Source organism: Schizosaccharomyces osmophilus, chromosome 1 (assembly GCF_027921745.1).
Source record: "Schizosaccharomyces osmophilus chromosome 1, complete sequence".
Lineage (NCBI taxonomy): Eukaryota > Fungi > Ascomycota > Schizosaccharomycetes > Schizosaccharomycetales > Schizosaccharomycetaceae > Schizosaccharomyces > Schizosaccharomyces osmophilus.
In genome coordinates, this window is record NC_079238.1 from 996205 (window position 1) to 1020956 (window position 24752).

Below are 24752 nucleotides of genomic sequence, written 5' to 3' on the forward strand. Positions count from 1 at the left end.
AATTTTTATTTTTTACTTATTGAAAGAATTAACTGACACATAGAGATTCGACCCTTGAACTCAAGTATCTAAGCTTTGTAAGCTATCTTCTTTAGAACTGAAATGCTTTCATTTTCAATTTAAAGGAATCCCTGTTTGTTCTTTTCTCTATTATTTCTTTAACCTTTTGATCCTTCATCAAAGAAATTATATCCATATTTGTCGTTCGTTTTATTACAAAATTGTCCTACTTCTATTCTTCATTATAGTTGCAAACAGCGAGACGTAATTTCAGTTATTCACTCTTTTTTTCTTTTTCTTTCAGTATGGCCGGAAAAGTATTTCTTCTTCCTCACAATTCGACTAGTCAACAGTTGGTAGAACTCTTTCACCCGGTTACCAAACATACTCTCAGATATATACTCACGTCTGACGAATTATTGCACGTCTTGAAGGTAGGCGACTCTACTCAACAACGTTCTTGGTTTATAGGAGATCAAGTTATCTCTGACGGGCACATTTATATATGCGCTCCAGTAGATATAGTGATTTTTCTACTCCCTGTGCTTCAAGAGTTGACTTGGAATCGTCGATTTGAACCTTGTCGTTTCTTATCATTTGATGATATATTGGATCATTTTATTGCCCAAGGGGCTCACTATTCACGGGTTGGTCAAATTCTTGGCTCGAAATTAGAATACACACTGCAGAGAATATGTAAAATAAACGCAGCAGTTGGTTCATTACCAAAAACGTATCAATTGGATAAAGATGCGGTGATTCAAATGCTTCTTCGAAAACTAAGAGTTGCTCAAGAAAACCTACCAACAAGTATAATTCGTGAGTTGAATCGTCAATTAGCACCATTAGACTTGGACAGCCCTATCCCTGAAGATATGTTTCAGTTGGCTTGCAAAGAGCATGCTGGGTCCCTTGTTTTGGAAGACTTTTCCGAAGACTGGTTTAATCAAATAATTTCTTGGGAGAAAGAATTATTACCATTGCATACATACGTAGGACAACTTAATGAAGAACGGAGAAAAAAGAAAGAACAAGAAGAACTATCGGTTTCTAGGAAAAGGCCGCTTGGCGTTAATAACGACTCAAATACCGCAAAATCATCCACAAAGGGCAATAGTGGGAGTAAGAAGTCTAAAAATTTTTCTGGAGAGGGAATGGCAAAGATATCTTCTTTTTTTCAAAAAAAATGAGATGCCCCTTTCAATATCACCTCGGTACCACTTTTGGCTACTTTTCGAAAAATATGAAAAAGTACTGTTCACTAATTGTAAAGTTATTATTCTAAACTACTATTATGTTCTTTTATCCTTGCCTTCATTAATGAAGCCAATTGGATCGGAAATATTCAAGTTCTTGAATGCTTTCCATGATATCAGACAATGCGCGGTGGTCTCCTTTTTTTTCATACGGACGAATATCGGGGCGCCAACGTTTTGCTAGTTCTTTGATGGTAGAGACATCAACAATACGGTAGTGCAAGTGCTCAATAACTTTGGGCATTTCAATGTTTAGAAAACGAACATCAGCATGAACACTATTTCCAGCAATGAGAGCTACACGTTTGTCTGGGACGTATTTTTTTATATAAATTAATAATTGTCTTTCCACTTCTTGAACGGAAAGAGTGCTCGATCTGCATTTTTCGGTTAAACCAGATTTGCCATGTTGCTACAAACCATTATTAGCTATTCTCGCTCATAGATACTTTCTTACCGTTATGCACCATTCATTCATGGAGGCCAGTTGCTGATCGCTAAGATGAATCACCGCATCGAAGGACTAATTCCACAGTTAGATGACTAGTCAGTTAAGTATATATAAAATATCCTTTCAGATCCCCTCGTACTATTGCCGCTATCATCCGTAAGGAAAAGGAGAGATCAGGAAGGGTTGGAGGATAATCATACCTCTGGAATTGGTTTCAAATTACCATCAGTGATAATAGCAGCCACTTCCATTAGAACATCTTTCCCGACCTGAAGGCCTGTCATTTCTAAGGTCTTGTTAGTTCCTCTGCCTTAAACGCAACATGTATGAATCACATGTGCATACCACAATCGATCCAAACAAGAGGATTCTCAACAAAAGGCATCTTTGCTACTAAAGGGGTACGAAAGTAATGGAAAAATCCTTGGTGAAACGTTAGCAAACTGGGTTTTAATGATAAGACTCGCACGTAATCCTCGTACTTGAAACACAAGCCTGGTGAGAAAATGGTCGCAACTTCTTCAACTGAGTAATTCTTCGACAAAGTCGAGGTACGAATAATTTAGTGAAAGAAAAACCTTTAGAAAGACCATTTGGCTCAAGGAAGCGTTTTGCTTCCAGGCAAAACATGAGCGAATCCGTACCGATAATACCTCTATATAAGATTTACTTACAAGATTCAAACTTTTATGTAATTATCAATTAATTAAATAGAAAAGAAAATCAATCCTCGTTAAGAAAGCCGCGAATTTTGGAATCACCGGTGGTCTCTAAATAAGGACACGCTGCGTGAACTGCACTTTCTCTCAAGTACCGACCCGTGCAACAAACGTACCCACTTCCATTGACCCATTTTAAGTCGAAAAGACCCTAAAAAGAAGAATTATTCTTATTAAATAGTAACGGGTCTTTTCACTAGAGAATCAACTTTATTGTTGTCGTGAAAAAGACGACTTTAGTGTAACATTATTGTATGAACAAAGGACGTGCTGCATTTGCCAATACAGATAGTTGAAAAGAACACAGAAAGATGACCGGACAGGCAAATGTTGTAGGCATCCATTATAAAGTTGGCAGAAAGATTGGAGAAGGATCTTTCGGTGTTATCTTTGAAGGAACAAATTTATTGAACAACCAACAGGTAGCTATAAAGTTTGTACGTCTAAACAAACAAAGGAACAAGAAGTTTACTAACTATAAACTCTTTTAGGAACCAAGACGTAGTGATGCTCCCCAACTCAGAGATGAATATCGTACATACAAGCTCTTGGCAGGGTCTTTAGGAATTCCCAACGTATACTATTACGGACAAGAGGGCCTCCATAACATACTAGTTATTGATTTGCTAGGCCCTAGTTTGGAAGATTTACTCGATTTGTGTGGTCGCAGATATAGTGTTAAAACTGTTGCTATGGTTGCTAAGCAAATGATTTCTCGAGTCCAGGCTATACATGAACGAAGCTTGGTGTACAGAGATATCAAACCTGATAATTTTTTGATTGGACGGCCCAACTCCAAGCATGCAAATATGATTCACATCGTCGACTTTGGCATGGTCAAGTTTTACCGTGATCCTGTTTCCAAGCAACACATTCCTTATAGGGAGAAGAAGAATCTTTCAGGCACGGCTCGTTATATGTCCATAAACACCCACTTGGGCCGAGAGCAGTCTCGTCGGGATGATTTGGAAGCACTTGGTCATGTCTTCATGTACTTTCTTCGCGGAAGTCTTCCTTGGCAAGGTCTCAAAGCTGCTACAAATAAACAAAAGTACGAACGCATTGGAGACAAAAAGCAAAACACCCCATTGCGAGAATTGTGTGCTGGATTTCCGGAAGAGTTTTATCAATACATGCATAATGTCCGGAACTTGCCTTTTGAAGCTACCCCCGATTACGAATATTTACAGTCCCTATTTCAGAAAGTGCTATTGAAAATGGGTACGAATGATGATGGCGGTTTTGACTGGAATTTATTGAACCATGGCAAGGGTTGGCAAAGCTTACGCGCTGGTCGAAGCCACGACCCAAATGCGCATCGCCCAACTAAAGCTCCTGCTCCCAAGCAGGATCCTAAAAATGTGGCTCCTCAAAATCGGCTGAGCACCCGTAAACTTGTATCTAACTCGTCAGCAATGGAACATGGCAATTCCCATACACAACCCAACTCAGCTAATGCACAAGAAACACCCGACCCAAACTTTTTAACAAATGAAAAGGGTAGAAATGATAAAGTACCTGTTTCAAGAGATCAAGCTGGTGTACGGCCTACGCAGGGTGTTCCTCAAGGACAACAGATGCAGAACGGTGTGCCTACAACCGCCGATGCTGAACAAACACAAAGACCCATTAAAGTAGTTTCAAAAGAAACGCCTGGAAACAAGAAAAGATCATTTTGGAAAAGTCTGTTATCTTGTTGTGCAGCGCCAGCTGAAGGTAAGAATTAGCTAAAGATAAATTTGTAGCTTTGCTAACTCTTAGGCGCTTAAGATTAGCCTTCTCTTGAGGTAAGAAATCATGTCAATTCGCCTTGACGTTCCCTATCGTTTATTGTTTATAACTTTCTTTGTCGGTTCACTTCCTTTTCAAAGTACATAAATATGAAATTCATTTTTACGTGTACCACCGGATTATGTTGATCATTCAACGAACCAAACAGTTTTCTCTTTTTACGTTTTGTATACGCTATTTCTCTTTTTAATTAAGAAAAATCTTTGGACTCGTTATTTCTGCTATCCGATTTTTTTTGAAAAAACCCCTTCTGCTAAAAGAGATGAATCTGAATTTGAACGAAGCGGTTTAGGACTCTTTCATCACAATTCTTTGATGTTTCTTTTTATGTGGCTTTTATCTTTTCCTCCTCCGTGCAAACGGTCTTTTTGCGTGTGTTGCTTTTAATTTTGCATATATATATATATATATATATATTACGTTTCTACGAATGTGTCTGTCGTATGCAACTTAGCTTAGCGTTTCTTTTAAGTTGCCGCCTCGTTCACCTCTTCAACTCAATGACTAACAACCATTGACTGTTTGAAACCAACGTATAAAAGCCTTCTGTAAATATTATTTGAGTTATGCTAACTATGTTGCACATTTACGACAGTTTGAAGCAAACGTTGATTTTTATTCGCAATGGAGTAGAAGAGTCTATATCGTTGCAAAGTTGTCATGAATGTGCATTTCTTTTCTCGGGATTTTCTCTCTTATACTAATTAATTGTTTGTTTTATTTTCTTTGAATTCATTGAGTCAATAGAACATGTAGCATATATCAACTCTAGCATTAATAGTCCTGGCCATTCTAAACTTAAAACTCGGATTCAAAAGATGGAAGTATAAGTAAACAATTTGTTAACCTTTACCGAAGACAATAAGAACTTTCAAGTAGCTATTTTTAAAAGTACTGTGTTTGTTTTCCGAGGTCGAGCCACGGGATTCCCGTTACCTAAGGTTCCTCAAGAAAACACCACGAACGCAATACAAACAGCCACTTACTTGCCTTAACGGAGGATTCACCTCGTAATTAAAGTATAAGTCAACGATTTCTACATGCATTTCAATCTTTTACATATATTTATCGGGCTATTTCTTTGTTTTCGGACAATTCTTGCCGCTGCCGATTTCTACAAGGTAAACAAGCGATTGCATAGTCCTAAGCGCTGCAAATATAGAATTATGTACTGACAAAAAAATTAATAGGTCTTGGGAGTAAGCAAAGATGCCTCTGAAGCAGACATTAAGAAATCCTACCGGCAATTAACAAAGCAATGGCATCCTGACAAAAATCCGTAAGTAAAGGTACATCAGGAAAGCAGGAGCTCTTTCGTTGATGTGTCCTTCTATTATTAAAAAAAAAAAAAAAAATTCTAATTGATTTATAGTGGAGATGAGGAAGCTCAAGAAAAATTTATCGAAATAAACAAGGCTAACGAAGTTCTTTCGGATCCCGAACGAAGAAAAATATACGACGCATACGGTGAAGAAGGATTGAATGGACAACCAAGAGGAGGGCCTGGTGGAGGTGGATTTCCAGGAGGTGGTTTTGGATTTGACCCTTTTGCTGACATCTTTGAAAACATGTTTGGGGGACGCCGTCGCCAAAATGCCGTTCGTCGTGGACCAAGCATTGAACAAGTTGCTCAAATTGATTTAGCCTCCTTTTATACTGGTGGTATTATGGAAGTTGAGTTCCCTGTGAAACGCATTTGTCACATTTGTCATGGTAAAGGATATAATCCCAAGTATTCAGAGGATAAAGCAATTCATTCCTGTCCCATCTGTGGCGGAGTTGGATTCCGAGTTTTAGAGCATATGATTGCCCCTGGTTTCCGCCAACAAATGCGTATACCTTGTGATGCTTGTGGTGGAAGGGGTCGTTCTATTAAACACAGGTGCCCTCATTGTAAAGGAGAACGTGTTGCTGAAGTACGAGAAAAATTTACGGTTGAGGTACCCGCAGGTGCTCCTCAAGATTTCCGAGTTACATTTTCTGGCAAGTCGGATGAAATTCCCGGACTTGAAGCTGGCGATATAGTTATTATACTTCAAGAAGCTGGTGAACAAAATGGATGGATCCGTAAAGGCAACGATTTGTATAGAAAGGAAACGATATCATATCAACAAGCGCTCTTAGGTAATTGGAAGAAGAGAATCACAAAACTTGATGGAAGCTTCTTTGAAATTAAGCGTTCATCTGGTGAAGTTATTCATCCCGGTCAAACTGATCGTGTAAAGAACCAAGGAATGCCTATCTACAATACCCAAAAGGGTAAAACCACTTCAGCTTTTGGCAACGCTTTCATAGAGTGGGAAGTGAGGTTCCCTAAGAAATTAAAAGGAAAATTCTTAAAGGGTAAGTATATTTACGTACTAGTTCCCATGCAAGACGCTAACAATTCCTAGACTTAAATAACTTGTTTTCTAAGTACGAGGATACCGACGAGTTATAATAAAAAGGAGCGTAGTCTTTTAACTATATAAACCATATTCTTACAGGTTTATATGGATAATTGATGATGAATCCAACTGCCTACCCACTGTTTACGGACGTTTAACGAAAATTGGTCATTCTATTGAAAAATTATTTTTAAAAAATGATACTCAACACTCTTTTCTATATTATCGTGCGGAATCTCGTCCTGTAGTTATTTATCAAACCTAGAAATTATCTTCGTAGTCATCCCCGGACTTGTAAATTTTTAAATTTCGATAGAATTGTCTGTTTTCAGTAGTCTCCATAAAAGGAGCGGTCCAAATATGCTTTTCAGCATCTTCTCTATTAGTATATTGTTTAGGCCAGTCAGCTTCCTCGTCCTGCAACAACATAGGGCCGTCGCTTATTGGAAAAGAAACACTCTTTAAATTAAGAACGATGTTTTTGGTAATCTCACCCAATTCTTCAGCCAAGTATCTTCTTTTGAAGAAACGATAAATGCGTCGTGGGGTATTAGTAAAGCCCAGAAGGTGTGGAAGTGGATAAAGAGCGATCAAATCAACTAAGCCAAGAGGCACATCTCCATTTACAGTAAGTTCTCTACAAAGTGAAATATCTTCAACAGGAGTAGCAGATCCTTGTTCTGGATGTTCTGGTGACTGAGAATCACTAGTCCCCTGCGGATCTGATTGAGGGAGGGATTCAGAAGTTTCAGAGGCTTCTTGTTTTTTGGTAGATTGTTCTTGCTCCTTCTTCATCTCATTTACTGTTTTCTCATCATATTCGTTGGAGAAAGCATACTTAATTCCATAGAGGAATTCTTTTAAAGCGTGTCTACCAAACAATAGGTTAACACTAGGTTCATCACTTTCTTTTAAGAATGACTTAAGAAATTTTTCTGCTTCAGGTACCTCAGAAACCCCATTCCTTTTTTTCCAAACTGATGTAGCAATTTGCTCTAGCAAGTTACCCTCTCCTTTAGATTCAAAAACTTCAAAATCCACAGCAGCAGAATTCAAAATCGGACGAACGTACTTCTCGAACTCTTCTCTTGCTACCCATATTCCGTCGCCAGGAGGACCATGAAGGTATACTCGAACTTTTCTCGGCAAAGCTTGAGGCTCCAAAGGTGCTTTAGAGAGATGAGATACTTCAGCGCAATACTTTTGAATTGTCAAGTTTCTTTGATGAGTATCGTAGTAAATACCTCCCGATATACAGCCTACTAATCCCAGGAAAATTGACATATTCCTGCCAGGCATGTAGCTCTTTACAGTATTCAGCATTGAGGACATGATTGCCAATACTGAAGTAGAAATAGTATAAATATAAAGCAAAAGACTTCCTCTTGCTATGATTTTGTGGAGGTCTTGATAGTTTGAAGTTTTATGAAACAACTTCCAAATTGGCCAATCGTAATCAAATGCAACAAGCAGCTAGTCTTCAACTGCACGAATCTCCAATTAAAAAAATATATATATATAATTAATAGAAAAAATACTTTCTTTACCCAAAACGACTCTCGAGCCAAGTAGTTAGGTCTTATGTGCGAAGTTGGGAGACGTGGGCTTTCTACTCAGCTTTTCATTCTGTATCTCCAAAGAATAACGATCTGATGTAGCTCAGAAAGGAAACCGAGTCTCCTAATATGAATTTAATACCTTAGCTATTCTTTTCTTTTCTTCTAACTTGCCTTTTATTTCGTATTTACGGAAAAAAGAGTAAGATCGTATTTAACACGTATGGACTACTTTTTTATTTGATTTTCAATTAATTTATAACATGTGTTTCGGGTCGCTTAAAATTTTAACTATATAGGTATGCTAAGCTTTGAATTCTGGTATATTTCGCAAATGGGAGAAAAGACTGCTTGATGTCTTGAAGATATTCATTAAAAACGAAAAGCTTTGGGTTTGCAACACAAGCATGCAAGATCAGAGAGCTTTAGAGACAAATTGAGGAGGAATTTTTCTGGGATCAACTCAATTTACAACAAAACGGTCGACTTTGCTTGTAATTCTTTTTGCTTTTGCTCTGCTGCGATAGTGGAAAGAAGTTGTGCTTTATAAGTCTCTGCGTTGGATGTAGAGTTCTGAGAGGGAACATTTCTTACTTGAAGTACATTCTGCTCGTTTTCTACAGTCGGAGAGCAATCCCTCTCCGAAAGCTGAAGTGAGCTAGAAGAACCTTTCATATGAGTATCTTCGGACTTCTTTTCATCAATGGAAAGCGGAGCCATAAGTCTGGACATAGACTCCATACACTGGTGCATGATCTGAGCAGCATTCTTTTTATTATAAGCTGCGGGATTATCACCCGGGTAGACAACATCGTCGTTGATCATGTCAACTAAAAGCCGTGAATAGTAACCGACCGTCATTTGTTTCTGCGCTCGAACCTGAAACGCATCCATCAATTGCTGGAATGACGATTTCATAACTTCTCGTATCTTGTTATCGAGTTGCATTTCCCCAACAAGGTTTTCTGCTTCCGTACGAACCAATTGGTTTTGTAAGTCTATTAGACGAGGAGAAAGTGGGTCCTTTTCTTCTTCTTTCTCAATGGATGCTACTAGTCGTTGGCGATGTGCTCTTGATGGTGCGATGCTATCTTCCATGTCACGAATTCCTTTCAGCTTGAGTCGGCTTTCATCAAACTGCTTTACAAACTCCAGTTCGCTTTCACCGAGTTCACTGACTAAAACTCCAAGCTTGTCGCTAATGTCATTTATACTGACACTTCTGGTCCTGGATCCCCAATCACTCAAGTAGCCCCCGAAGTGACTAAGACCTTTTCCAGCTTGGCGATAAGCATCTACAGATGTCTTTCCTGATTTTATCATGCGGTGACTTCTCTTGGAATCCTCAGCATGTGATAATTCCTTCAGTTTGTTTATAGAGAACCCTGCATAAATTAGACTCTGCCGCATCCTTGACTCTTTCTTATGAACTTACCACCTTTGTGAAGGCCTTTTACAAGGCCATTCTCCCGAAGAGATTCTCTTCTTTGCATTTTTAGCTGCTTTGTAATAGATATGTGTTTTGTTTACATTCGCTGCCACTATATAGTATACACCTACCTCACCTCCAGTTCGTCAGACGAACAAAACATAAACATGGATTTTAATCCTACGTAAACAAACAACAAAGTAATCAATACCACGAATAAGCAATGTTTGCTTATTTAGTTAACGAAGGAAAAAACAAACCGACTTTTCTGACTATAGGTTTTGAGACTCGCAGTACTCCTCTGTTTTAAGATAATTGATTTTACGACAGTACATTTCTTACTGTGTGTATTATCATGCAATTCTTACATGTTATTAACTTACAATTACCAGATCGTGTCAATAGCAATTGAAATGAACCCAAAATTGAAAAATCCCAATTTATCCAGAAACCGATACCATCCTAGTATCTATCTACACTATATTTTTTAATGACCTAAAATTAGGTGCACTTAACGTTCATACCGAATCCAAAATAACATCGATGTAGTCAATGTAATTATAACATCCATTTTTAATTGGTTTTGAAAAGTAGATCCCAAACTGTAGCTTCAGCAATAGTTTATTGTACACGGACGAGTTTAACTTCAAAGACCAAAGTTGAGTTCTTGGGAATACCAGGAATGCTCTGGTTACCGTAAGCCATGGGAGCGGGAATGACGATCTTACGTTCACCGCCTTCATTCATACCAGCGACACCAATATCCCAACCACGAATGACTTCACCACGACCCAAAAGGAAAGCAAAGGGCTTACCCTTGGTGTTCTTGTCAAAAACCTTTCCGTTTTCAAGCTTACCAATGTAACGCATTTCAACCTTTTTGCCATTAGTAGCAGCGGTACCGTTTCCGGTTTTTACGTCAGTAACAGAAACACCACCTTTCAATGTGCGAGTCTTAGGTTGTTGCTTTTGCTCTTGTTGTTGATCCTTCTTGGCGGCGGGACCAGTAGGGCCTTGCTCAAGCTTCTCAGCAAAAGCAACCTTCTTCTCTTTGTTGGGCTTCTCGGTCTTCTGCTTCTTGTTTTCGTTTTTTTGAGGAGAAGCGGTTTCCTCTTGGTTAGCGCGCTTCTTCTTGGGTTCCTCAGCCTTTTTGGCGGGAACATTGTCCAACTCGTCTTCTTCAGACTCTTCTTCTTCTTCACCTTCCTCAGAGTCCTCTTCATCGTCGTTCTTTTCATCACTCATGGTGTCAACCAAATCGTCTTCACTTGGAGACAAGTCATAGTCTTCATCATCTTCCTCATCATCACTATGATCGTGCTCTTCTTCTTCATCGTTCACTAAGAAGTTACCAGAAAGATGAATAGTAGCATCTCCTGTAGTTCTGAAAAAAACCTCATCACCAGGGGTGATGGTCAAGTTCAAAGGTTGTTGGAACAAAGAGCCAGGCTTCAAGGTGCACAAAACAAACTCACGCTGGCTTTCTTCAAGGAGTTCCTTCATTTGCTCATCCATTTCTTCATCGTCCTCTGTGTCCACAGGCATGCTGGGGCGCACCTTTACCCAAAGACTTGTGGCCTTGTTAGTTTTTTCACTAGCATCAATGGATGCCATTGTCAAGTGAATTGATGCATCTGTGGATTCCTCCACAGCAGGAACATCAGTTCCTTTGACAGAAAGGCTATAAACAGCAATTGGAAGTGACATTTTTTATTTTGTCTTTGAAGGTGAGGTGGTGGAGGATGGAAAATTTTGGTCCTCAAATAAAGGTTCTTTCAAACTCGGGGAAGGGTAATGCACATACAACTTGGCGCGTTTCAGTTTTTATTAAATGTAACTGTAAGCGCGCATCACAACAAACAAAAAGAAAAGGAGGTTTGCTTATAATTTATACTTGGTGTCAATATCGTGCATAAGGATCATTTGGCAGATTTTTGGAGAGAGGGTATGCTGATTTTAAGTGTCTTGTTTTTGGTTTCTTTGGATAAGCATTAGATTTGTGTGGTACGTCGAGAGACATTGACAAAGAATTAATCAGACGCCTTTTTCTTCCTTTTATTTAAAATAAAGGTACTATGCTACTTTAAATGCCATACTATCTATTTCTCGAAAATTTTTTAGGCTTTGGTTTCTTTAGCAGAATCAGAGACTATTGCGTTTAAGCATGGCTTTGCAACGAAAAAAGCGAGAGCATCCAACTGGAAATGCCGATTTCAATGAGCTTGAGGACGATGCTTATGAGAGCGTAGGGTTTCATGACCATGGGGATTATTTTGAACGAAAAAAGAGAAAACTGCAGAATCAGAATGCTGCTCTCTATAGAGGTATGGGGGAGTCATCAGTATCGAATATATTTGAAGGACTTAGTATGGCCATAAACGGTTACACAAATCCATCGTATTCCGAGTTACGAACGATGATAATTCAAAATGGAGGAACCTTCGTACAATACGTGGGCAAAAAGACAAGCTTATCTTTTCTAATTTGCTCCTTTCTAACTCCTTCTAAGGCTAATCAATGGAAGCATCATAAAGTCGTGACCCCTCAATGGATAGTTGATTGCATCCGTAATCAAAAACTACTACCTTGGACAAATTATCGTGCTGTCCATCCTGTTGCTTCACAGTCTTTACTTTCTTTTTCTGACGCTTTTAAAGAAGTTGTACCTCAAATATCTGAGCAGCATCATGAATCCTCGGAGGTTGAAGATCAAACCCAAGATGCGCTACCGTCAAATGATGTAGGACAAACAGAAACAAAGAAAATGAACGACGAATTGCCCAATTCTCTGAAATTTTTATCTAGATCTGCATGGCACAATTATCACTTGTTGAATACCCCAAACATCCGAAAGTCTACTACCCAAAATCCAGAGTTTCTTCAGAAGTTCTTTAATTCTTCTCGATTGCACCATCTTAGCACATGGAAGACTGCTTTAAAAGAGGAAATTCAAATAATGACGACTTCTTCTGGTCTTACTTCAGTCAGGAATGTGAAGAGCATAAATACGAAGCACTTTATTATGCACGTTGACTTTGATTGTTTTTTTGCCGCTGTGTCTACTAGAAATGCTAGTGAGTTACAGCTTAAGCCTGTAGCTGTTGCTCATGGTATAAAAAATTCAGAAATTGCTAGTTGTAATTATGAAGCTAGGAAATATGGGATCAAAAATGGAATGTTTGTGTCTACGGCTAAAAGCTTGTGTCCTTCTTTGGTACTTGTTGACTATGATTTCGATGCATATGAATCTGTTTCACGAGAATTTTATTCCGTTTTAGTCGATACTCCTAACGACTATTTGAAAGTGATCAGTATTGACGAAGCTTTACTTGATTTGACTACTCACGTTCAGTCTTTTGAAGATTGCGCGAATATCGCAGAGTCCATTCGTAAGCGAGTTAGGACTAGAACGAATTGCGATGTTAGTGTAGGCATTGGATCAAACGTTCTGCTAGCAAGGCTTGCCTTACGAAAAGCAAAGCCGCATAACGTATTTTATATTAGGGATGAAGATGCATATGTGTACTTGCAATCTCTCCCTGTTCAAGATTTACCCGGTGTTGGCCCCTCACAGTCTTCCAAGCTGTTCGACTTGTATAACGCAAAAACAGTTGGAGATTTGCAAAAAATAAATAAACATATCCTTCAAAAAACGTTCGGTGCCAATTATGGATTGCATTTGTATAATATATCTCGGGGAGCCGATACTAATAATATAAGCAATGAAACCCCGCGTCGATCTATTTCTGTTGATGTGAATTGGGGTGTTCGCTTTGTCTTTTTGGAAGATGCAATGGATTTTTTGAAACGTCTTTTGCAAGAGCTACTTAATCGTATGTCTAAATGCGACGTCGCGTTACATCAACTCCAACTTCGGGTCTTAAAGCGAGCAGAAAATGCTCCATTTAATCCTATTAAATATCTTGGTGCTGGCGAAGTTACGCCCTTGACGAAATCTGCAATGTTTACTTCTGCCACGAAGTCATTTGATATACTTTACAGACAAATAGTAAATCTTTATATATCTCTGGATGTGGATCCAGGAGATGTGCGAGGAATTGGTCTGCAGGCATCTAAGATTGTGAAGGACAGTAATAATGAACAATCGTTCAATTTTAACGCGCCGCTGAAAACCCCTCAGAAGAAAATCCTTCCTGGCTTATCGAACAGACAGCATACTCAAGGTCAAGGTCAAGAATTTGATGAAATTTACGAAAAAAAAGAACCTTCTCCGACTGACACTACTTTTGTTCCATCCACTCCGTACAATCTTCCTTCAGCCTCACAGATGAGTCCAAGCGTTTTGGCCCAACTGCCGCAGTCTATGCAAGGAAGCATAAAACGACAATTGGAAGTACAAAACAAAAAATTCGACGAAATCCCAAGCAAGTTGGATCCACTGTTTTTGAAGGAGTTACCTACGCCAATTAGGAATGAGGTAAAGGAAGATCATGAAATTACCATGAATAAGCGGATAAAGCTGAAAACTCATGCGCGACCTAATGAAAAGGTTCCAGAGGAGACGGTGGAAAAAATTCAACAGCAAGATGCTTTTCAAAAGATGTTGAGACCAAATAAGAAGGAAAAAAAGAAAAACCTTCCACAGGTAGATCTTCAGGTACTGGAAGAGCTCCCAAAAGAAATCCAAGAGAGTGTATTAGAGGAAATTAAACTTAGTCGGTATGATTTAGCTCGAGAAGTAAAGATGATGCCGAATCCTGTCGTTACTTTTCAGCAGAAACAATCAATAGATGACCTTCGAGAGCTAGTAGCAATTTGGTACGAAAAATCGCCAAGGGGACCTAATTCACATGATGTTGAATACTTTTCAAGGTACCTTGGCCGTGTTGTTCGGGAAGAGCGAAACTTATTGAAAGTACAAGCTTTAATTCGATGGCTTCAGCAATTGAATCGCAGAAACAAGGTAGGAGCTTGGCAAATGGCAATAGACAGAACCGTTGAGGCAGTTCAAGAAGCATGTTTAATAAGGAACACACCTCCACTCGTTTTATTGTAAATAGTTTCACGCATTATGTTTCATTTATGACTTTTAGATTTTTTTAATTTTTTTTTGTTTTTATTATTTACTTTGGTTATGAATTATGAATTCGTATATAGATTATAACGGATTATTCATTCGATCCATATTTTTGAAAATGGTTAAAGGGTTTCATGAGTAGCATGGCAAACGAGAATCTGTGAGCAATTTTTGTTGCGCATAATAAAAGAATATACATAAGATTCTCATCTATCACTAAACCAAAGATGGAATGTCGTGAAAAATCAAAGGAGTATGAGTGCATTATAGCCGTAAAAAAAGAAATTAAGCATGGCAAAAGCTGAAGAGAAATCAAAAGGAAAGATATTAAAAAGACGAATTGGCTTTAACCACTCAATTCATTAATCAGTTGCCATTTTTTATTGGATTCTTTGAAAAGGTAAACCTTGTTGTCACCGCAAGATACAGCGAGGATATTACCGGAAAGAGACCAAGAAACACGCCAAGCGACATCTGGGAACTTCTCTTCAGTTAGGGGAGTTTTCTGCCAAGGGCAATCACCCTCCTTTGTCCATATGAAAACGTTTTTGTCTTGAGAAGCAGATGCAAGGTATGTTTTGGTAAGGCCAACACTGGGAGCCCAAGCAACGTCTCTAGTCCAGTCGACATGGCCTGTGAGAGTATCTTCTAAAATCCAGTTGTTGACATTAGAATCAAATGCCCAAATTTTAACAAGATTGTCGCATCCTGCACTAGCTAACTTCTTAGGGCCTGCAGCTGGTGACTGACCTACGATTGAGCCCGAAAGACTTGGCGGAGACCAGCAAACGGCATTACAGCCGGACTCGTGGGTGGAAAACATCCTGGTATCATATGAACCATCATCTTTAAAATCCAAGACGGAAACCTTGCCGTCTGAGCTTGCACAAGCAAGAAGAGCCCCGTACTCATGAGGAGCCCAGGAAACGGCATTGACGGAAGCTTGGTGAGCACTATAATCAATTAATTGTCTCCAAACACCATCAACTTCACGCCAAACGATAACATGACCATCATACGAAGCAGAAGCGAGAATCGTCCCAAACTTAGGATGAGCCCAGTCTAACTGCCAAACAGGGCCTGTATGACCATGAAGGACCTCTAATAATGTTTGTTGGTTATTTTCCAAAGAGAACACCTTGATGGTGTGGTCAGACGAACAAGTAGCCAAACGTTTTCCATAGTAATCCAATATCGCATCGTGCTATCATAGATGTTAATTCCGCATTCACCATTTAAACTTTCTAAAACCACCCTCTAGCATATTTCTTACCATCATATCATCATGCTGTGAGTCTATTGTAGTCATTTTTCGTGATGTATCTTATTGAATATGTGTCTTGTAGTTGGATACTTGGATTTCTCTCGTCTAAACACTAGAATTCTGTGTTACCCATCGGTAACCTTCATTAATACGTATTGACTGTGTACGTTGCAAAACATTAAATACAACGAAGATATGTAAGTCATTGTTTAACGAGTTTGAAGGCTTAAATGTAATCGCCTTTAACGACATAGAATGCTCAACACCAATAGTCCAGGTAAGAACTATAGCAGAAGGGTAAATAAGAGAGATTCTTTCTAGCGATAGATACTTTGCAATTTGCACTTTGACATAAAGAAACAACGGAATAGAAGTGTTCTATACCTAGAAACTTTCGTGTGCCTATTCCTCAAGGAAGACGAATATTCCCTCCATGAGTCGGAAATTAACATGGGTGCTTACAATAGTAAAATAAGTGATCGTGATCGAAGTATATTGAAGATAAAGGAACAAAGAGATAAGCTATTGCGGTACCATAAACGCTTAGAACGGATTGAGCAACTAGAAGTAAGTTTTGCTCGAAAGTGTCTCGCCGACAACAATAGAAAGGGCGCTTTGAAAGCATTATCTGCTAAGAAGTTTTATTCTGGACTCATTGAACAATCTTATGGTCAACTGGGAAATATTGAGCAACTTCTTTCTTCTATAGAGTTCACACTCATTCAACAAGACGTTCTTTTTGGTCTTCAAGAAGGCTCGGGTATACTTCAGCAATTACAAAAAGAGATGCCTTTAGAAAGAATTGACAAGATATGCAATGATAATGATGAAGCTAGTCAGTACGTCGACGAGGTCAATGTCATATTACAGGGAAGAATGTCAAGAGACCAAGAAGATGAAGTCCAAGCTGAATTAGACGCCCTTATTCAAGAGCAGGAAGACCACCCAAGCAAAAGTCAACTAAGGGAAAGACAGCCTGTATTTCCTACAGTTCCTCAGACAAAACCAAATCGTCCTGTGGAAGTGAAACCAGAAAACGCATTTCATTCAAATCAAATTCCATCTACGGCCGACAACGACAAACAGCAAGCCCTTCTAAGTTGAAATACCTTTTTGCTTGAATTTTCATGTTTTTCTATAATTTCTTTTCTAATAAGCTTTCCCGCTCTGTCATTTTCACTTGGTGTTTCAGTTTAGGCCTGACTTACAAAAACTATCTTGTCTCAACTCTTTTACGACCTAGCATAATGTTTCAAACCCATATTTATTAAGCAAGTTCATAAATATTATAATATCAAACAACAAAAGGAATAAGGAATTAAATAATTCCTAAGTAGGCGTTTAAAGCACCAAAAAAATCAAATCGTCAAGTCGGAGACTGACTTCTTTCATAATTATTTCTAAAGTGTCTCAAAACAACAAGAATATATCATAAGAAATAAAAGCTTGTTATATTAATTATGTAAGCAATTTCGTTCAAGTATTATCAGTAAAACACATTGAAAGAGCCTGAATGAAAAAGGTTCGGTTTTTCAACGACAAAAAAAAATAAATAAAATTTAAAAAGATTTCCAAAATTATAGGAGACTTTCATGTCATACTTCACATTAAAATAAAAATAGCAAGGCTTGCAAAACAAAAGGCGGAAGCTAAAGCTCCAACTCCATAAAACTTAGTTGATGAAGTTAAAGAATTGGATGAGCTATCCACAACAACTAATAAAACACTTGAATCTGTCGACTTTGACTTATAAGTGCTTGTGCGTCCATTTATAGTCGCGACAGTTACCTTGTAAATAGTAGATGGTCGGTAAGTCCTGTGTGCACTAGTAATGCGTGTAACGCTTGCTTGTTGAGAAGATGACTTTAAGCGTACCGATGAAGACGTCGATTGAGTAGTACTCGAAGATGAAGCAGAACTTGAAGATAGTCTCCTGCTGGATGATCTAGTCGTTGTAAACTCACTCGAAGATGAAGGCATCGAGCTAGATTTTTTAGAAGATGATGAGCGTGACGTGGAAGACTTAGAGCTTGAATTGAAAGGATAGTAAGAAGACGATGATGATTTATCGACCGTAGAAGAAACGGGACTCGAAGAAGAAGAAGAAGGAGACGACGATGAAGAGGAAAAAGAAGGCGATGAAGAAGATCTAATAGTGAAGTCGGATGATGAGCTAGGGCTCGAAAAGACAGATGACGAAGAACTAGGTGATGAGGTAGATGAAGATGGGCTCAAAGAAAATTGTGAAGAGGATGACGATGAAATAGAAGCACTTGAGGAAAAACTGGAGCTGCTTTCACTACTACTGCTGCTAGTTGAGAATACGGAAGAGCTAGACGGTTCGCTGCTGCTAGTAGAAGAATCAGACGTAGAACTGCTAGGACTCGACGAAGTAGAAGAAAAAGAATTCTCTTGCGAAGATGAAGGAGTTGAAAAAAATGCATCTGAAGTTGCACTGGTACCTGTCGAACCTACAGATGAGGAAGACGAATCGGACGTCGTGGATGAACTCAATGAGGAAAAAGGCGGAGTGCTGCTATACGAAGTACTACCAGAATTTGGGGAAGCAGAGGACAAAGAGTCACTACTTGTAGGATAGCTATTCGTTGTACTGTCACTCTTAAAGCTACTTACTCCACCACCGGTTTGAACAGCAGCCCGTGCGTAACGGCTATACAACTTCTCTTCAAAACTCAATTCAGTAGGAACATGCTCAACGGAAGTTGTATTCCATTTTGATTTCTCCTTCACATTCGGAACATTATAGCAGTGGGCGACATATACAATCGCCAAGAAGAATAATAGAGAATAACGGTTCATTAAAGCAGAAAAGGTATCGGAGTTTTTTTATCTTTATTTTTATTGAGTATTTCCTCAGTATGAACGATATTTCGCCAGTTCCTCCCGTCCCTTCAAAATTCGGTAATTCGTAGAATGTTAGTATGGTGTGAAGTTCGAAAACTTCAAGACATGAGAAGAGGTGCCTATAAGCAAAATGCAATAAGAAAGCAAAATACGAGGATAAATTTGAAACTTATAGTAATGAGGTATATTTCTTGCATCTAGTTTTTCAGAAGTTTCCATATTACCAATAGCCAAATCCTCGACTTGCGATGTGTAAAAATTGGCATAAAGACAATCCCTCTTATAATTACTGATCTTTCATAGAAATATAAATATGTATTCAAAATATAAAGTCAACGCTTACTCTTGTGTACAGAAGCAAGATAAGCGTGGTGCTTTGACAGATTTATTCTTCATAATCCCAAGTTTGATAATTATAAAGTAGTATTTATTGTTCGTTCCATCACTACTTCCCAATAAAGCTTACAAAAATAAAAAATTGAAACTGAAACCAACTAAACCTGTCTTTTCAAATTATTATAGACTATAGTATTTATCAAGCATGTACATAGTCATCTAATACTCATTGTTTATTAAAGCGAGAGGACAATATCTGCGTCTTTAAGTGAATCAATCATTTCCTGGTCGAAATACCTAGTAATAGCCACATCCTCTGAAAGACCCTTTCTTCTGCGTGTCTTTACCAAAAAGTCCCTTGCTAATTCAGCTCCTCTAGCAGTTTCTAAAGGCCTAGGTTTAATTGATTTATCCAATGGATCCCCAGGTACAATTTCCCAATGGTCAAACACTTGCTGACACATAGCTTGGCCTTGAGTGTGAACTCTCAAATCTGTTTCAAACCCACAAGAATCAATAACAGGTATTAAAGCCTTAACTATATACAGAGGAGACCCTGGTCGGGGTACATCTTGTAGTACATGTCCACGACGGCGCATTAAAAGATCATAAATAACTGGTAAGCAGTCAGCAGGCGTATGTACTTCGATCGTATAGACAGGCTCCATCAGCCTTGGTGAGGCAGTTAAAAATGATGAGTAACAGACTCTTCGAGCCACAGGAATGATTTGACCTCCACCTCGATAAATTGGTTCCTGAGCTAAAACGGCATCCATAATTCGAAAGTTCGCATTACGGATAGTTTCATCGCACAAAGGTCCTTCTCTCGTTCCCCATTGAAATCCTTGTTTGATGAATTCTTTCACCTGACCCAGTGTCTTTTTGTTGACATCCATTTCCAGGGTATCGTCGCGCAATATGTTAGTACCCCGATCATCAGGTCCGAAAGCCCATACAGATCGAGATGCTAAGAGATCCCAATCATGTTCACGTTGGAAATATTCGCTAATACGTTTTTGAGGCCAGTTTATTTTCACATGACCGTTCTCGATATCGAATGCGATTCCTTTTTCTAAAGGTTCAACAATCATTGATAACCTATTTTTTCTATTTGGAGTCTCAGCAAAGCATTTCAAGCTCGAAACATCAACTACCGTCTCACAGAAACGAGCAACTGGATCGGAAACACGAATTTCTATTTCAGAATACAAAACCCGTAAATCGTACAAAAGGCAATCCATATACAGTTCAGCAGTTCCAAATATGGTATGTTCACCAGATTCTTCTACCTTTGTAATTGCAAGAGGGTAGCTCTTATTGATTTTTCTAAGTCCATCAAGCATTTTTGGTAATTCGGACGGATTATAAGGTTCCACTGCAACTTTAAAAACACTTTCTGACATGTGTGCAATCGGTCTAAATATGTATAAATCATCTTGAACTCCTTCCGATACAATTGTAGCCGTTTTGCTAATGGAATTATCTACTCCTGCCAAAAGGACAAGCATCCCAGCAGTTGCTTCTTCGATGGGCACGCGATATCTTCCACCGGGCAAACAGATTTCTTCAATATACGCTTTCGCCATATCCTCTTCGTCTTCAATGGAATAATTTTCTCCCAAAACCTGAACTTTTTGTCCTTTTCTAACTTTTCCTGTATAAATACGCGCGAGAGCATAAAAATTGCTTGCATCAACAGTATTATACAGCTTCGTGACATGAGCAATCATGGTTGATTCTTCACGATTCATAGTCGTTAAAGAATTACCAATCGATGAATTTAAAGGGCCTGTGTAATATTGATTTGCTTTACGGTTAGCATTTTCTCGAGGGCAAGGGATATTTCGCACAATAGATTCAACCAAACCAGTCGGAAACCCAAAAAACGAAGCGCAAACAAGTTGCAAAAATGGTTTAGGTTCAAGTAAAAAGTCTTTTGGTTTCAAAAAAATATTCAAAGAACGTAATTGCCGTTTTAATTTCTCCTGTTCATCGGATATACTAAGTGTGTGAAGTTTATACAAAGGCTCTAAAATAAAGTACACAAAGCTCCTAATGCCAGTCGAAAGTTTAGTGAATTTTCTGGTTTCTTTATCATAATAAATATCGCCCCACAACCGTTTTGAAAAATCATCAAGATCTATTTTTCCATTTTTGTCCATGTACAGTTTAGCGAAACTGGCAAGAGTAAAGCAATATCCCAAATCAAACGAGGCGAAACAGACATTACCGAGTTCGGGAGAAACTCGGTGTTTGGAATCCATGCTAACTTGACAAATGCTGTCATTAACTTCATCTATAACATGTCGTAACTTGTGATATGCATCATTGGGAGGAAGACGAAGTTCTAAAACAAGTCTATCCACTTTATTTAAAACTAATACAACTGGCATATCGTGAATGATAGCATGTCGTATAGCTCTTGTGGTATTAATCATAACCTAACTCAATAGTTAGCTTGTACAGGAAACGGAATCAAAGACTTACCCCTTCGATAACATCAACGACAATAACGACGCCATCAGCAACTGCCATTGGAGAAGCTATCTCATCGACAAAGTCAACATGACCTGGGGTATCTAGGCACTGGAACGCATAGGACTTTCCTTGTATATTTTGCACCGCTAGAGTCAATGGGGTACTCTTAATAGACATAACCCTTTGACGTTCAAGGTAGTGTGTATCGGTGTAGCGAAGAGACCTTCGCTTAGGTGATTTGGTGCCAGGGTGCGTGTAATATACGAGTAAGTCTAATAATGCGGTTTTGCCATGATGAAGATGACCAGCAATGATAAAGGTCCGCACATCATCAGTCTGGCTTAAAAGATCGTATAAAAACCTAAAAAGTTGTTAATTGGAGAACTTTATAACTTCTACGTACTCTTTTTTATAGACCGTTTCCGGCACATTGCTCGTTTCGATAGCAACCCGTTTCTGACGAATTGGGTCAATAACGGGTTGTGTGAGTGGTTGAGTATCTTGTTCTTGCACGACAACATCAACCTCAGGGCCATAAACTTCTTCAGCACTAGGATAATACTGCTTGTCCTCATGCAGTACGACGGCATTTTGAGGTTCAGCGAGATTAAGCGCCATCTTTTCAACGCGCTCAACATCTTCCAAGTCCTCTTCTTCCATTTCAGCTTCAAAGCTAGGCACTTGAGCAATCGAAGGACTGGGAACTTGAGGTATTTCATCCAGTTCCTCGTCTTCGTTTTCAGGCCCTATGTAATTGCCAAATCTGAAGGGTTAATAATCCATCAAAAACGGTTCTGCATACTCATCATATAAATCCTCGTCCATTTTCTACTCTTTGCCTTTCCTACAAAGGACAGTATAGATGGTAAGTACCTAGTCAATAAAATAGAGACACCTAGCGATTTCATAATCAAATTTTACTACAGCATATCGATATCAGTATTCGGTTTTCCCTAGTACGCTGGGCTACTTTAATAAACATGTTTATTTTGAAGCATTCAGCTACAAGAATCTGTAAAAAGGAACCTTTTCAACTTTTCTTTTTGCTTCTGAGTTTCATTTTTCATTGGAAAATCTCAAAGTATATAGTTTTTTCAACGAGTTTTCTTTCAATGCACCCTTTAGTGTATTTCGCTGGGATTCTTTAAACAGTTATATTCTTAAGTATATTTGTACGAATCTCGATTCCATTTCTACTCAAAGCCAACTACAAAGAAGCCATAGGTTTTAGTTAGTATTTAAGAAATCATAATGGTGAACACGTAAGTGCCCTGAGAATTCTATTTTTGACAAGCGACTAACCTGGTATTAGCGACGTATACATTGTTTCTGCAGTTCGTACCCCTATGGGTAGTTTTGGCGGTAGCCTTGCTTCTGTTCCAGCTACAAAATTGGGATCAGTTGCCATCAAGGGTAAGTTTGAATTTAACTGCTTTGACGCGTGTTTTGTGACGCGTCGCGATGGCTTACGAACTTGACATGTGATGATCATTTGTCAGTAGTTTATTCAAAAACAATTAACATTTGATTAGCTGCTCTTGAAAAGGGGAAGATTCAACCCTCTGACATTCAAGAAGTTTTCATGGGCAATGTTTTGTCCGCTAACCTTGGTCAGAATCCTGCTCGTCAATGTGCTTTGGGTGCGGGATTGAATGTTGACACCGTTTGTACCACTGTTAACAAGGTTTGTGCTTCAGGTATGAAGGCCGCTATCCTTGGTACTCAGGCCATCATGACTGGCAATGCAGACATCGTGGTCGTTGGTGGCGCTGAAAGCATGTCAAATGTTCCTTACTACGCTACTAAGAACCGTTTCGGTTCCAAATTTGGTAACGTCGAGCTTGTTGATGGTCTTCTCCGTGATGGCTTATCGGATGCTTATGATGGTCTTCCTATGGGTAACGCTGCTGAACTTTGTGCTGAAGAGTACAAGGTTGATCGTGCTGCTCAAGATGAATTTGCCATTTCTTCTTACAAACGCGCTCAAGCCGCTCAGGCCTCTTCTGCTTTTGATAACGAAATTGTACCTGTCGAGGTCTTTGGCGGTCGTGGTAAGCCCAACAAGGTCATTTCTGAAGATGAGGAACCCAAGAACTTGAATGAAGACAAGCTGAAGTCTACTCGTCCTGTCTTTAAGGCTGATGGTACAGTTACTGCCGCCAACGCTTCCTCTTTGAATGATGGTGCTAGCGCTATGGTTTTGGTCTCTGGTACCAAGCTCAAAGAATTGGGATTAAAGCCTATAGCCAAGGTTCTTGGTTGGGGTGAGGCTGCTCAAAATTCCGACCGCTTTACTACCTCCCCTAGTCTTGCCATCCCCAAAGCTTTGAAGCATGCCAATGTTGAGTCGTCTCAAGTCGAATATTATGAAATTAATGAAGCTTTTAGTGTTGTCGGTGTTGCCAACACAAAGATTTTGAGTTTGAACCCTGAGCATGTCAACATCTTCGGCGGTGGTGTTTCTTTGGGTCATCCTTTGGGAAGCAGTGGTTCTCGAATCATTGTCACTTTGTCGAATGTGTTGGCTCAAAAGAACGCCAAGATTGGTGTTGCTGCTGTCTGCAATGGTGGTGGTGGTGCTTCTTCATTTGTGATCGAGCGCGTTTAAGCCTATCTTTACCACTGTTCTTTTATTCCCATCATACACTCTCAATTAGAACGATATTATCTGTCCTTAATATCCTAAAGGAGGATGAACCATTCATCCTGTATGGAATAACTCATTTACTTTCGTTTGACTTGTCTTACTTGCTGAATCTTTCATTTAAAACGTCCTCGTTGAATTGGCTTTATCACTCTTTACTAATTTGAAATATAAACAAAAAGATCTTACGCTCGCTGAAATAGAGGCATATTCTCGTCAGTTAATAAGGCATTGAAATACATTGCTTGTCATGCTTTTGCCAAAGTTCAACTTTCATTGTTGGATGTAAATGTTAATTAGCTTGATCGTTTAGAGTACTTCCAATTGCGAGTACTTCTTGAATGGAAATTCTTGTTAGTACAAATTTTCAATCTCACATTGTAATTCTTACATGCATTATGAACTTACTCCTTTCTCTTTCATCTCGTGTTTTATATTAAATTCATCAATCTATAGTATAGTGAGGATCGTAATAACTCACTATCAGTAGACTAATTCCACCGAGAAAGAAGTCACGCTTTACTGATCACTAAGTTGA

General features: G+C 38.9%; 13 protein-coding genes across 13 annotated transcripts; 6 read left to right on the plus strand and 7 right to left on the minus strand.

Annotated features, from left to right (window-relative positions):
• Positions 1-305: 305 nt before the first annotated feature.
• rnh202 (ribonuclease H2 complex subunit Rnh202) lies at positions 306-1190 on the plus strand (the record flags this gene model as incomplete). Its single annotated transcript, XM_056179249.1, has 1 exon — positions 306-1190. The coding sequence occupies one exon, from the start codon at positions 306-308 to the stop codon at positions 1188-1190; it is 885 nt and encodes a 294-aa protein (XP_056035176.1).
• Positions 1191-1317: 127 nt separating this feature from the next.
• rex2 (RNA exonuclease) lies at positions 1318-2092 on the minus strand (the record flags this gene model as incomplete). The annotated part of the gene is made up of 4 exons (XM_056179250.1): positions 1318-1668; positions 1714-1779; positions 1908-1993; positions 2053-2092. 4 exons carry the CDS (start codon positions 2090-2092, stop codon positions 1318-1320), a joined length of 543 nt encoding a protein of 180 aa, XP_056035168.1.
• A 645-nt stretch (positions 2093-2737) lies between these two features.
• On the plus strand, positions 2738-4195 carry cki1 (serine/threonine protein kinase (CK1 family) Cki1; the record flags this gene model as incomplete). Its single annotated transcript, XM_056179251.1, has 3 exons — positions 2738-2863; positions 2918-4142; positions 4188-4195. 3 exons carry the CDS (start codon positions 2738-2740, stop codon positions 4193-4195), a joined length of 1359 nt encoding a protein of 452 aa, XP_056035174.1.
• A 1062-nt stretch (positions 4196-5257) lies between these two features.
• Positions 5258-6657, plus strand: scj1 (Hsp40 family ER-associated DNAJ domain protein Scj1; the record flags this gene model as incomplete). The annotated part of the gene is made up of 4 exons (XM_056179252.1): positions 5258-5338; positions 5408-5496; positions 5590-6560; positions 6611-6657. The coding sequence occupies 4 exons, from the start codon at positions 5258-5260 to the stop codon at positions 6655-6657; spliced, it is 1188 nt and encodes a 395-aa protein (XP_056034819.1).
• Positions 6658-6865: 208 nt separating this feature from the next.
• tim54 (TIM22 inner membrane protein insertion complex subunit Tim54) lies at positions 6866-7936 on the minus strand (the record flags this gene model as incomplete). The annotated part of the gene is made up of 1 exon (XM_056179253.1): positions 6866-7936. The coding sequence occupies one exon, from the start codon at positions 7934-7936 to the stop codon at positions 6866-6868; it is 1071 nt and encodes a 356-aa protein (XP_056034820.1).
• Positions 7937-8628: 692 nt separating this feature from the next.
• meu14 (sporulation specific PIL domain protein Meu14) lies at positions 8629-9570 on the minus strand (the record flags this gene model as incomplete). Its single annotated transcript, XM_056179254.1, has 1 exon — positions 8629-9570. The coding sequence occupies one exon, from the start codon at positions 9568-9570 to the stop codon at positions 8629-8631; it is 942 nt and encodes a 313-aa protein (XP_056035308.1).
• Positions 9571-10210: 640 nt separating this feature from the next.
• ani1 (CENP-A amino terminus domain (NTD) isomerase Ani1) lies at positions 10211-11296 on the minus strand (the record flags this gene model as incomplete). The annotated part of the gene is made up of 1 exon (XM_056179255.1): positions 10211-11296. One exon carries the CDS (start codon positions 11294-11296, stop codon positions 10211-10213), a length of 1086 nt encoding a protein of 361 aa, XP_056035307.1.
• Positions 11297-11753: 457 nt separating this feature from the next.
• On the plus strand, positions 11754-14606 carry rev1 (deoxycytidyl transferase Rev1; the record flags this gene model as incomplete). The annotated part of the gene is made up of 1 exon (XM_056179256.1): positions 11754-14606. The coding sequence occupies one exon, from the start codon at positions 11754-11756 to the stop codon at positions 14604-14606; it is 2853 nt and encodes a 950-aa protein (XP_056035306.1).
• Positions 14607-14973: 367 nt separating this feature from the next.
• Positions 14974-15936, minus strand: sec13 (GATOR2-SEACAT complex/COPII-coated vesicle component/nuclear pore outer ring WD repeat protein Sec13; the record flags this gene model as incomplete). The annotated part of the gene is made up of 2 exons (XM_056179257.1): positions 14974-15831; positions 15901-15936. 2 exons carry the CDS (start codon positions 15934-15936, stop codon positions 14974-14976), a joined length of 894 nt encoding a protein of 297 aa, XP_056035305.1.
• A 210-nt stretch (positions 15937-16146) lies between these two features.
• On the plus strand, positions 16147-16995 carry vps20 (ESCRT III complex subunit Vps20; the record flags this gene model as incomplete). Its single annotated transcript, XM_056179258.1, has 2 exons — positions 16147-16168; positions 16280-16995. 2 exons carry the CDS (start codon positions 16147-16149, stop codon positions 16993-16995), a joined length of 738 nt encoding a protein of 245 aa, XP_056035312.1.
• A 498-nt stretch (positions 16996-17493) lies between these two features.
• Positions 17494-18711, minus strand: SOMG_00465 (uncharacterized protein; the record flags this gene model as incomplete). Its single annotated transcript, XM_056179259.1, has 1 exon — positions 17494-18711. One exon carries the CDS (start codon positions 18709-18711, stop codon positions 17494-17496), a length of 1218 nt encoding a protein of 405 aa, XP_056035311.1.
• A 617-nt stretch (positions 18712-19328) lies between these two features.
• On the minus strand, positions 19329-22395 carry cwf10 (U5 snRNP GTPase subunit Cwf10; the record flags this gene model as incomplete). Its single annotated transcript, XM_056179260.1, has 4 exons — positions 19329-21533; positions 21580-21931; positions 21974-22333; positions 22373-22395. 4 exons carry the CDS (start codon positions 22393-22395, stop codon positions 19329-19331), a joined length of 2940 nt encoding a protein of 979 aa, XP_056035310.1.
• A 426-nt stretch (positions 22396-22821) lies between these two features.
• Positions 22822-24178, plus strand: erg10 (acetyl-CoA C-acetyltransferase Erg10; the record flags this gene model as incomplete). The annotated part of the gene is made up of 3 exons (XM_056179261.1): positions 22822-22832; positions 22883-22983; positions 23103-24178. The coding sequence occupies 3 exons, from the start codon at positions 22822-22824 to the stop codon at positions 24176-24178; spliced, it is 1188 nt and encodes a 395-aa protein (XP_056035309.1).
• Positions 24179-24752: the final 574 nt, after the last annotated feature.